The sequence below is a fragment of the Vollenhovia emeryi genome, unplaced genomic scaffold (genome assembly GCF_000949405.1).
Source record: "Vollenhovia emeryi isolate VEMERY1.0 unplaced genomic scaffold, V.emery_V1.0 DF939176.1, whole genome shotgun sequence".
Lineage (NCBI taxonomy): Eukaryota > Metazoa > Arthropoda > Insecta > Hymenoptera > Formicidae > Vollenhovia > Vollenhovia emeryi.
In genome coordinates this window covers 1,304,920-1,317,113 of record NW_011967190.1, presented here as the reverse complement: position 1 = coordinate 1,317,113, position 12,194 = coordinate 1,304,920, and the positions used below count along the sequence as shown (strand labels likewise).

Genomic DNA, 12,194 nt, shown 5'->3' with positions numbered 1-12,194 from the left:
GCAAGAAATCGACCAATCACAGTCGATCGTTCTTCTCATACTTGACTGCGATTGGTCGATTTCTTGCTTGCGGCCTAGCGTCTTGCGTTTTGCGTTCATCGTAGACGACGCTACAGATTGGATTTGCTACTGCTTGCGTTATTGCCTTACGTTCTCGACTGTGATTGGTCGATTTTCTTATGCTTACGTTTTACGTCCTTACGGAATTTTGTGTGTGAAGGCCTTAACGCAAGCAGTAGCAAATCCAATCTGCTGATTTTCTTAAGCCCGTATCAGACTATGGATTGGGATTGGGATTAGATTGAAATTTAACCAATCACAGTAAAGTTTACTAATCTCAAGTTCAGTAACTTTTACTCTGATTGGTCAAATTTCAATCTAATCCCAATCCCAATCCGTAGTCTGATGGGCTTAACGCTTACGTTTTACGTCCTTACGGAGTTTTGTGTGTGAAGGCCTTAACACAAGCAGTAGCAAATCCAATCTGCTGATTTTCTTACGCTTACGTTTAAAGCGTCGTCTACAATAGGTGGAGTAAGCTTGGCGTAAGAAGTAAGAGTAGGAGTAAAGAAATGGATCATTTCCATTTCCTACTCCTACTTCAGCTCTGACGCTTACTCGCGGCGAATTAAAGCGTAGTTCGACCAGTGCTACAAATATTTAAAAAAATTATGTCTATTCTTTAGCTTTTACACTGAAAGGTAAAGGTTAGGTTTTCTTACTTCTTCTCACTCCACGCTTACGCCGGTTATTGTAGACGACGCTTTACGTCCTTACGGAATTTTGTGTGTGAAGGCCTTTACCCCGCGGGAGGAGGAGGCACGGGCGAGCGGGGCGGGGGAGAGGGAGGGGGAAAAGACGGGCCTAGGGCCTTCCGTCGGCGCCCCGCGCGTACGTTGGCCAACGCCGAACGCGCGGGCGGCGTGGGAGGGGTACTTCCGGTCTAATGGCGTCAGGAGCCAAGCACTGTTGTCACATTTTGCCCTACAGTGTTTCAATATTTCGCTTTGTTTATGTCGCCCGCGGGCCCGCGGGACGAGGACGACGCGCCCGGCCGGGCGCGCGAGACACGCCGAACGGAGGTGAGGACGACGGGGCGCGCGCCCTTACGCGCGCGCGGCGCGCGTCTCGCGGCCCTCCGCGATTTTCCGTCCGCGGGGCCCGGGTGCAGTGACCTTGGTCTCGCCTGTCAGTCCTCGGAGCACGCAACCCCCCGCGAAATTCAAACCCCGGCGGCCGGCCGGCCGGACCTTCGGTCCGCGTAGCTCGCCTCCGCGATTGCTCCCGCTCGTTTCGCTTTTCGTCCGAACGAGAAAGCACGGGAGAAAGTGTATTGTCTCGTTAGAACCTGCTGTGTCCGATAAGGGGGGTGGGGGAATTGTTCGATCTTAGCGGTGCTCCTGGTGCTGACAGATTGAGAAATACTGTATTGCGAGTGAATTAAAAGAGAGTCTCTTCGACTCGGGCCCGGTCCCGCCAAACATCTTAGTTTAATTCACGTTTGTCTCTCCCTCTCTCTGAACAGTTGGAAAGAGACAAAGGACGAATTAAGCTAAGCGTAAAGTTGAGCAACGTCGGTGAAACCGGGCCTTAAACTTGGAAAGTTACCGTGTACGCGGAATACTAAAGTGGTGTTTGGTATCGTCACACGATGACGAGGGGATTGATGAGTGGTTAAGCATTCGTCGGCACATTTTGCCCCGCGGCGTTTCAATATTTCGCTTTGTTTGTGTCGCCCGGCCGGTGCGCGCGACAAGTTAATTTTTCGCGCTGGCGACTTTATTTATCCTGATTCTATCACGCTAATATGATTGAAATAGACTCGTTAGTTTTCATCGGCACGGGATAGCGTCGAGAATGCGTTGTGCTATTTTGAAAATTACACTGAATTCCACTGCAGTGATGCTTTGGTAAGTCCGTAAAATACCGATTCTCTCGCGTCGACGAGAGTCACTGTTACAGTAAAAAAACCAACGAGTGATTTTACATACCGTGTACACTGAAATTGATTAGCCTCTATCGTAGATTGTTCTACCTTTGGACTATTTACAGGCTGCGGTCGAGCTGCCGCTGCAAATGCCTGAAAGAGTTTCTCTTCTCTTTCTGTCTCTATTAAAAAAAGAAAGGAGAAGGACACTTCGAAGCATTTGTGGCGACAGCTCGACCGCAGTCGTGATCGCATGGAATTGCGAGACACTGATTTTTCACCCATTTCTTTATGACCCACCACAGACCTGGGCATCTGTAGACCGGTGAAAGCTCTCGCGAGGAACTAGTCGCTAGTCGTTGTATCCAGAATACTCAGTTATGGAAGTGACAACGGAGGAGGCGCAGGCTGTGCTCCTGGACGGAATGGAGGGCGCTCAGTACATCACCATCCAGAGGGCCGACGGGGAGTCCCTGAGCAAAGGCGTGCCGCTGCTGACTCTGAACGGCGAATTGATCTCCGAGGGCATGGTCGTGGACATGATCAATGCTGGCGTTGGCACAGACTACGGCACCGGCACGCAGTACTACGAGGCGGAGGATCTGCTGCCCGAACTGGAGGTTGTTAGCATGGCAACTTAATGTAACATGGCTACGCCCGCACGACGGTGCATCTATACCTTGCATGTAGAATGTGAATTGTGTGATGCAGGACGACCGTACAGGGTCGCTCGCCGCGGCCCTGGTCGTGCAGCTGCATCAGCAGAAGCATCAGCAGCAGCTCCACATCCAGTCGCAGAACGAGGACCCGACTCTGCAAGACGTGTCGCATCTCCAGACCCTGACGCCGGTAAACTCGTACGCCATTCAAACGGTGCCGGAACCGAGCGCCGTGCCGTCCGTATACCCCCCTCTGCAGCCGTTCAAGAGGATCACGCAGAACGTGAAGCAGGAGTTTATCAACGTTAAGAGCGAATACGACGTTGAGGTCTCCACGGAGAGCAGCGAGGACGCCACGTCGGCGTCCGGACCCAAGAGAACTCTGCCGCACAAGAAGCGGATACCGCGTAAGCTGAAGCAGCAGCAGACGAAAAAGAACGCGGTGCGGAAAGACGGTGGCAAGTCGAGTCAGGAGAACGCGGCGATCGAGCCGGTCAGCGAGGCCCAGGCCAAGCCGATCTTCGAGTGCGAACTGTGTAGTTCCAAGTTCAGCATTCAGCTCAAGTTCTTCGAGCACTTGAAGGTACACACTGCAGACAGCGGCTAACCGGTCTCTTCTGACGCACACATGTACCTTTACAAAATAAAAGACAATTGAATTTTTTCTTTTTAGGAGCATTACGAGCCGGTAAAACAGGAGACGCGAATAGCACAAGCGACAAACACTAATATCTCGATATCAGTGCCGGAAACGACGCACAGTCTACAAAATACCGTGATCGAGGAATTTAGTGACCCCGAAGATATTATGGAGGGTATTCGAGGCGTAGGTAAGAGGAAACGTCTTTGCCTATCTCTCTTAATTTCGCGATACAAACTGTAATTGGTTTTCTCACTTGCAGTGGAAGAAACTGGCGCGCATATCGACGACGATACGGACTGTCCGCTGCCCAGTGCTAACAACGAATCGGCCATATGGACCATCACCGGCGTCACGGAAGAGGTACAACAGAGGGACCAACAAATAAGACCACCCGTTAGCGAGAATAAGATCACCGATGAGAAGGCAAAGACTGACATTCCACAGACGGCCAAGAAAAAGAAATCGCCGAAAACGCGAAAGTCAAGTTCGTATCATCCTGTCTCTCTCCCGCGAGAGCTCTTGACACTCTGAAAGTCGAGAGATTTTTAACGATAGTATTCTCTTACAGGTGACGAATTAACGTGTCCTCAGTGCAATCGCTCATTCCACCATAAAAATAGCCTAGTTTACCATATGCGATCTCACAGCGGGGAACGGCCGCATCAGTGCGATATCTGCAGTAAACGTTTCTTTGCTGCTAGCGCGTTGAAGGTAAACGTCGATGTGTTATTCGCGACAAATTTAATTTTACCATTGGCATATATAATTTATTAACGAAGGGGAGATAGCTTGTAGTCACCAGTATTAAGAAAAAATAGAACAGGAAACTTATAGTCAACCTGACTGGCAAATTTTCTTTGTTAATTCAATGTTTCGACCCTATATTTCGGGTCCTTTTCAAGAAGTGCTAAGTGTGACGACGATGACACACTTAGCACTTCTTGAAAAGGACCCGAAATATAGGGTCGAAACGTTGAATTAATAAAGAAAATTTGCCAGTCAGGTTGACTATAAGTTTCCTGTTCTATAATTTATTAACTTCAGCTTACCGCCAAGAAGTGAACTTGGTTATTGTAATGTTCTTGACGCATTCATTCGTGCATACTTACTTCCATCCTCCCTATTTTCATCCTTGCGTGTGGTGACTAATATTTTTAATTGCTTTATTTACTTACTTGTATTTGAAACCTAAATTTAACAATTCTAAGCTTACAATTAGCTTTATTCCATGTTAAATTTTTTAGCCCATTTATACTTTCACTTGTATGGATCTTACATATATTCCTTATTTATACTTTATTAGTCTTATATTGATCTTATATTATTTACATTTCTTCCTCTTTCTTCTCTCTTTTCTCTTTAAACTTCGTAACCTGCTTTCTCTTTCCACCCATAGCTTCCTTATAGCACTCCCTTTCCCCGTATCTAATTCCTTATTTCTTTATTGTTTTCCCCTAATTTCTTGAACCAGTGTGACGTCATACCACATTCCTCTATGTAATGCTCAAGGTTATCCCATCTAGTATTGCAAAAGATACATTTTCTTTCTTTTTCTTGTAGCCAGTATTTATTATATCTTTCCAGATAACCGCATCTCAAATTCATTAATGCTCTAATCTTGTCGCCTATATCATGCTCTCCCACATTACTATCCTCTAAGTCTAAGTATTTGGGTCTACTCCCGTTCCTGTCTAACTCTTTATACCTTTTATTATATCTCGATTCTATTATCCTATTTTCCTCTCGTTGCCTTTGTACCTCTCTATCTCTCCCTATAATTTCCAGTATCGAGTTATCTTTTTCTCCTTTGAAATGTTCTAAAGTTCCTATTCCCCATCCATTCCTGTTGTAATATTTTTCTCTTTCCTCCATATCCAGGTCCTTCTTGCCTTTCCTCTTCTATTGGCATATAAAAAGTCTCTTGTTGCGACCGACAGGTACACAAGAGACTTCACAGCGGCGACAAACCGTACAAGTGCGAGGAATGCGGACGACACTTTCGGCAATGGGGCGATTTGAAGTATCACTCGACGAGTATCCATTCGGAGCAGAAGCACTATCAGTGCGAGTTTTGCTCCAAGCAGTTCGCCCGAAAATACTCACTGATCGTGCACAGACGTATCCACACCGGCGAGAAGAACTACCGCTGCGACTACTGCAACAAAACGTTCCGCGCGAGCAGCTACTTGCAGAATCATCGGCGCATACACACCGGCGAGAAGCCGCATCCGTGTGTGGTGTGCGGCAAGCCGTTCAGAGTACGAAGCGACATGAAGAGACACATGCAGACGCACTCCCGAACGAAAACGAATGACAAACAATCGTTGAACAGAATTTTGACGGGAAAGAACACGGATGAGATGGAGGGCGATAAGGGAGCGCAGGCGAAAACGATTCAGGATCTCGTCAGGGACTTGAAGCTGGAAGTCAAAGCGACGGGTGTTGTAGAAATTGTCCCGCCGGATGACAATCCGGAGAGCATTTTGCCGCACACGGGCGCACAAAACTTGGAATACACCGTGACGTCCACGGCGGACACTGTAAATGTAGACAGAGACCCTCTGGAAGCGGCTGTACGAGCTGCGCCTGATAATATGTAAGTAGAATCAAACCAATAAAATTCATAAAGCTTTGACGTGTAAATCACGAATACGAAGTAATAAAGGATATAAGAACCTGGATGTTAGTGTCTAAATGATTTTAAATTTTTTATTTACTGCAAAAAATTACAATCATTTAGACGCTAACATCCTGTCTTGGCTCTTACGTCCTTTATTATTTCGTATAAGTAGAGACAATTATATAGATTAAGACTCGCGGTCGATGGTTAAAGATTTTTCTCAATTAATCTCTTGTGTTTTTTTTACAGACCATTTTATTTTATGTAATCTTGGAAGTCGTAAGAGAGGAAAATATTCCACTGTACGGCAAGATTGATTATTTTACGGATTTTACGAATATTGACACTCAAAACAGTCTGTAGTGCAAAGAATATATTTGATTTTACAATAGAAAATTGGACGAGTTCGAAGCAGTTATAATTGTATTTTGAAGTGAATATTACGTGCATGATTTTGTAAGACTTTTGTAAGGCATTGTTTCGAGAGCGAACAACCGGAGACGAACACCAATTTAAGATTCGACAAGTAAGTTGTATTAATTAACACACTGCCTATACCTAAATGAGGCGTAATATACTTTCCAGTTTTTAAGAGCGACTAGAGGTTGCGATCAAGCCGCCGCTACAAATGCGAAGTGTTTCTTCTCTCCTTCTTGTCTGACAGACAAGAGAAGAAGAATACATTTTGAAGCGACAGCTTGACCGCAGCCTAAATGATGTGTAAGATTAAGAGAACTTAAATTGTTTCTCAACAACTCCAAGATTCGTGAAAAAAATCATTTATACATACACACATACGTATTATATTGTAATTAACACTAACCGTACTTGTACATTTTTAAAGTTAGGATCGTACAATTGTACAATTTAGCGGTTTATATATATTGTGAATCAACGTTAAAAAATATATTTTTTACTTGAACATGTTTATAGAAATTGGTCCACTTCATTCGCAATCTCCGAATCTAAATATCCGCGGGTATTAGAGTCGGCATGCTTACGTCGGCTTTACCGATGAAAATTTGTAAGATGGTAGCCAAGTCTCTGGATTCGAGGGCATGTTTCAGCTTCGCCGTAGCATCCTTACCGCTGATCCTGTTACACGAATAAGATTCTTAGAATTAGACCATGGTTATAACAAAAGCCCGAAGCCCTTTACCTTCGAGATCGCTTTGCTCGTTCCCAATCTACGTATAAATCGGTAATGATAGCGTGCAGTCTGTTCAGGATCTCCGTGTCCTTCGCCATAAGCGATCTGATCTCCGTCTCCTTCTCCAACAGCTCTTGATACTCGGAACACAAGTTCTCTCGCGGATTGGATTGGAGTTCCCATTCCTCGAGAGCATTGAGAATCTTTATCTTCTGGCTTAAATCGTAGGCCGCACTCAGTCGCGGGAGAATTAACTCCAAGACTCTAGATATGCTTCCGTCTGCTACTTCTATGAGAGAAGATTTCCGTCTGCGATCGTTTGCGACATCAAAGGGAAATGTAACAATCATCGATACTTACCGCAGAATACGTCTAGCTTTATCTTCCGTTTCGTCGCTTCCTTCGTCAAGATATCTCTGAGAATTATGATGCTGGATATATTCTCGCCGAGAAAGAGCGCGCTCCCTTTTCTACAGTTTATCAAGAGGTTAATGACGAATGCGGGTCTGATTTTACGTTAAATTACGTTGACAAACTTACTTGTATTTGCATTTAAGGGCTGTTCCGATAAAGGACGAGATATATACTAAGACAGCTTCACCCTCGTGAATATGAGGTCTCTCGGGCACGTCCGGTAACGCTAAAGAGAGCCACGCGTGCATCTAGAGAGAAGTTCGTCCGAAAAGTACGTGGAAGGCCGTTTTTCTTACGACAAGAATTAATTGGATAAAGAAGCGTACCTCGGCAATAGTGAAATTGCCGTTTAACTTCAATTCGTTAAACGGACCGCTGGACGCGACGTTATCATCCTCGTGCTGCCTGACATGCAGAGATAAGGCGTAAATAGGAACCGAGATTTTTCGACAACGCTTCGGCTGTACCTGCGAATTATCATAGATATTAACGACGTGAATAGGATTCGGTAAGCGACGTGTAAGATACCTGAGACGTTACGTAGATCTGCAAGGTACCCGGCTGACCCTCGATGGACCTCAGTCGCATCTCCAGACGATTCGTATTGATCTGTTTGTAAATTTTTTTTTTATCAAGTTCATACCTTCAGAGAAATATTATTAAAATATAAAAAGACTGTGTCGTTTCAGAGAATTGCATATATTTTATACTTGGCATCGATAAGTGGCAAGGACAAAATTGCCCTCTCTAGGATCGCAAGCGGACAGGCTGACCACCGCGCTATTGTTCTCCGTCTCCAACAGGCTGATAGGCGTGTCGGATTGTATCAGAATATTGTCGATCGACGCGTCTAGCTCCACGGACAGGGAATATGAAGCGTCCTCTTTGTGCAGCGCCATCCTGCAAATCGGTCTCAATTTTAATTCTGATTAATGAGTTTTGTAGAAATAATTTTGCCGCGTTTTACTTATGTTTCACTGCTAGTATCGAGGGTGCCAGAGGGTCCGGCATAAAATTGGCCGATTCCTTCTCCTCATTTAGCTTCTCCTGCAGTTGTTGTATCTCCAGCTTCAGCCTAGCCAGTCCAACGTCGCTCTGTCCCGCCTCCAGCAGACCTGGAGGACTGGTGGTCAACCCGAACACTCGGCCCGAGTAAGTCGTGACGAGGACCTCCGGGTAATTGGCGACGCCGATTATCCCACCCACGACTGTGCTAATGCTCTCGCCAGCGTTCTGTAACGATACGTCGCGAAAGTACATATTGTAATATGATTTAATTTGAAAACTAGAGATACGGCCGCTCACGTAGTGATAGCGTAGAATGGGCGATATATCCTCGTCGGGAAACGTGTACACCTCGACGACTCCGTCCTGTCGACCGACGAGGATATCTATACCGTCTTGTAACTGATGGGTATCCAACGAAGTGATCTCCGAGCCTGTCGAGGTCAGCAGCCAGGTGATTCGGAGAGTTTTGTTGCCCTGGAGGATCAGCAGTCCAATCCTACCGTCCACGGTACCGACCAACACGCGGTCTCTCGAGTATACCTCTCCCTCTCTGAAAACGGGACGAGTAACATAAAGTAATTCACTCGAAATGCTGTGGGCGACAGGCCAATAATACCTGTATATGGAAAGCACCGTAGGAGCGCTCGGCAATCTTAGGACCGTCGGACTGCTCGTGCCATGCAAAACGCGCACCTGGAAAGCAGAGCTGCATTAATTTACATTAACGAGTCAGCTAGAGGACGCGCAAAACCTGGAAGACACCAATTCCACGCTCGAATCTCTCTCTTTATCTCTGCTCAGAAGAGAAAAATAAGATTTCAATCCAACGCAGAAGTTTTGCAAGAGTAAAAAGATATTCCAGGTAAAATCGCGAGCATACAGTGTCAATGGTAATTTTCAAGAATAGAAACGGAATCATAAGTAATCAACTGTTGTTTTCTTAAAAGTACAACTTCTTCAATCGGGACTGCTGCACTTCTTGACTGAGGTCTGAAAAGATGATGCCTTCCAGGTGGATCCTCGAATCACGCTCGATGAAATTTATGTGGTGTCTTACCGCGCAGTCCGTGCAGGCTAGAATAGCGTACACCACGTTGCCGTCTCCGGGCAAGAGCACGACGTCGTGCAAGGTTTCTCCGGCCAGATATGAATCGGCGTCCTTGCAGTCTCGGTATCGGTGATAAAGATCGCGCGCGCACGCCGCGAGATCAGGACCGAGGACGTACCTACGTATTTCGTAATGATAAACCCGGTAACGGGATTGCAAAGCATGTTGAAGGTATCGTCGTGGCGTGAGCTAAGTGTTTAGTGAGCTTACATAGCGGAAATCGGATCTATGAGGCTGGTGTCGAACTCTAAGAACAGCTTGCCCTTCCTCGTGAGTCCCTTCACGGAGCTGGCGTACGCAATGAAAATCTTATCCTTCACCATACCAATCGAGCCACCAAGGACCATTTTCTGAATCTTTGGGCCGGGCAAGGATTTAAACGACAATTGCAGCTCCCCCTTTTTCATGCCTGTTCAAGGAGGGAATAAAAAGGCTTCCATAGAAGTGCATCTTTTTTTGACTTATGAAAGTAACTTAAGATTGTTCCGAAAATTGTACAAAAAATTTCTTTCTCATCTAAAAAACAATTCAGAATTGGTGGCATACAAGTCAAATGCTGTTTTAACTTCAACAACGTTTCTGGAAGAGAAATGAAATTGAAAAAGAATTTATTTCGGGAATTCGAAGGGAATTCTTTTAGGATTCTCTTTAGGATATTGTAACAAAATGCGAGGATATGTATATTTATACCATAAATATGCACCACGCCGTCGTGATCCGCAACGGCGAACTTTTGCGGTTGCCTCGCCGCCGTTGCCTCATTAGGCGGAAATACAATGGTTGTGCCACGTGAGGTGACTCCCACCGTCGTGTAATCCACCCTCGATAGCGCCAACGTCATCGCTGGTTGATCGATCAACTGATCTCGGGGAACTTGATCTCACCGACCAAGTCGACTCGGTTCAAATTGCCATCGCTTTTTAAGCACGTCAGTTCCGTGAGTCTCGGCGCAAAGTGGCGACGAGAGTCCCGAAGCGACGGCGATGTGCCACGATCGATTGAACCATAGCGACGCGCGGCACAACAAACCGAAATTGCGATTAAAATCAAAACGCTGATCGATAAGGACCGCGCGATATCTCCCGAATTTTTTGGTCTCGCGCGTGTAATCGAATTCGAGATCGGCTGTTCACCCCGCGTACGCAGATTCAAAGTCAAATCGAATTTTAAGGTGATTTTGAACCCGGAGTTCAGCAAGTATCGATACCTTCGGCGAACCAGTTCCCCGACGTCACCGAGTCGCGAAAGATTTGTAAACGCCCGTCGACAGGGACGCGACGTACTCTTCGACGATGCATTTGCCTCTCGTGATGCAAGTGCATGAATTCGAACGGTTGTCGATTCCGCGCGCGCTCTAAATCGAATTGAAAATTCAAATTGCTTCGACTCCGAGGTATCGAGAGGTATCGACGGCGAGTCGGGAGCGAAGGAGGCTGGTTTTTTAAATGCGCGACGGTGGGCGTCGAGGAGACGCTCGCTGCGATTTCGGGAGAGGTTGTTGTAAGTTGTAATGCGAGTATCCGGGAGTCGCGCGGCCCGCTGTCATCGCGCACGACGTTCGAGCGGGCGTTGGAAGAGACGTCGGACAACGGGGCCGCCACGCTGAAGCGGCTCGCGGTGGCCTAACCTTTTCTCTCTCTTCTTTTTTACGTGGTGGAAATCCTTCGGATACGGGATCCGGGCCTCGGGGAGAGGACCCGGGTTGTGCGGTGTATCCGCCAAAACCGCCGCGGTGGCGTTGATGGCCGGCCCCGGGTGGCCTAACCTAACCTAACTATGAGCAACAAGACCAACAACAGCGGTTAGTACACGGTCGTTTCCGCGACACTCTTCGCCGCGTGACGGTTTTAAATGACAATCGGGGGACGTGGATTGCAGGGGAGATAGATCCCGTGCAGGAGCAGCTGACCGGGCGGGTGCGGGAGGTCGGCAACTACGCGATCTGGAGCTTGTCCAGCTGCAAGCCGGGCTTCGGCGTGGACCAGCTGCGCGACGACATCACGGAGACGTACTGGCAGTCGGACGGGCAGCTGCCGCACCTGGTGAACATACAGTTCAAGAGGAAGACGACCATCCGCGACATATGCATCTACACGGATTACAAGCTGGACGAGAGCTACACGCCCAACAGGTAGGGACGTCCCGCCCGTTGCTCCGAGGCGATATCAGCGACACCGTACCGGTTAGTTAACGCAGGCGTGCTCTGGCTGACTCGCAGGATAAGCATCAGAGCCGGGACCAACTTCAACGATCTGCAGGAGGTGGAGGTGATGGACCTGAATGAGCCGAGCGGGTGGATAGTGATCCCCATTAAGAACATCAACGATCGGCCCATCCGAACGTTCATGATTCAGATAGCGGTCATTAGCAATCACCAGAATGGCAGGGACACCCATATGAGGCAGATCAAGATCCACAGCCCCGCGCAGGATATTCTTGGCCCGCCAGCGCCCTACATCCCGGGACAATTCCTCACCAATGAGTTCTTACGCTACGCCACTATTAGATAGGACTTGTAAATAAACTTCCTGAATATACATATTTATACATATATATATAAAATTAAATATTATCAACATTCAACATGTTTATGAGCTCTTTCAGTGTCAATCGCTCACTTTGCTCCGTTTGTCTTATTATCGACTCGGTGGAAACGGGCTGGTCT

At 47.0% G+C, this 12,194-nt stretch overlaps 3 protein-coding genes across 8 annotated transcripts in view; 2 read left to right on the top strand and 1 right to left on the bottom strand.

Annotated features, from left to right (window-relative positions):
* The window catches only part of LOC105563413 (zinc finger protein 34-like), a 7,835-nt gene extending 1,156 nt beyond the window's left edge, over positions 1–6,679 (top strand). Inside the window, exons 1-8 of one of the 5 annotated variants that reach the window (XM_012014996.1) lie at positions 942–1,082; positions 2,233–2,547; positions 2,618–3,169; positions 3,260–3,416; positions 3,489–3,713; positions 3,798–3,940; positions 5,167–5,825; positions 6,099–6,679. In XM_012014996.1, the coding sequence (XP_011870386.1) occupies positions 2,308–2,547; positions 2,618–3,169; positions 3,260–3,416; positions 3,489–3,713; positions 3,798–3,940; positions 5,167–5,825; positions 6,099–6,117 (1,995 nt within the window). In that variant the 5' untranslated portion in view covers positions 942–1,082; positions 2,233–2,307 and the 3' untranslated portion in view covers positions 6,118–6,679. Of the gene's footprint in view, positions 1–941; positions 1,083–1,536; positions 2,548–2,617; positions 3,170–3,259; positions 3,417–3,488; positions 3,714–3,797; positions 3,941–5,166; positions 5,826–6,098 lie in introns of those variants that run through there. The other 4 variants (XM_012014995.1, XM_012014997.1, XM_012014998.1 and 1 more) reach the window with 4 other exon arrangements.
* Positions 6,680–6,710: 31 nt separating this feature from the next.
* On the bottom strand, positions 6,711–10,394 carry LOC105563405 (Bardet-Biedl syndrome 7 protein homolog). Of its 2 annotated transcripts, XM_012014984.1 has the most exons (13): positions 10,220–10,394; positions 9,740–9,938; positions 9,479–9,647; positions 9,038–9,114; positions 8,719–8,971; positions 8,381–8,646; positions 8,124–8,313; positions 7,942–8,022; positions 7,740–7,880; positions 7,540–7,661; positions 7,360–7,469; positions 7,009–7,288; positions 6,711–6,944 (listed from the first exon to the last, which is right to left on the bottom strand). In XM_012014984.1, the coding sequence occupies exons 1-13, from the start codon at positions 10,368–10,370 to the stop codon at positions 6,815–6,817; spliced, it is 2,169 nt and encodes a 722-aa protein (XP_011870374.1). In that variant the 5' UTR covers positions 10,371–10,394; the 3' UTR covers positions 6,711–6,814. The 2 variants fall into 2 exon arrangements, with proteins under 2 accessions (XP_011870374.1, XP_011870373.1); XM_012014983.1 differs by having other exon boundaries at positions 8,381–9,114.
* A 544-nt stretch (positions 10,395–10,938) lies between these two features.
* LOC105563406 (anaphase-promoting complex subunit 10) lies at positions 10,939–12,108 on the top strand. The gene is made up of 3 exons (XM_012014985.1): positions 10,939–11,330; positions 11,408–11,660; positions 11,748–12,108. Exons 1-3 carry the CDS (start codon positions 11,306–11,308, stop codon positions 12,037–12,039), a joined length of 570 nt encoding a protein of 189 aa, XP_011870375.1. The 5' UTR covers positions 10,939–11,305; the 3' UTR covers positions 12,040–12,108.
* Positions 12,109–12,194: the final 86 nt, after the last annotated feature.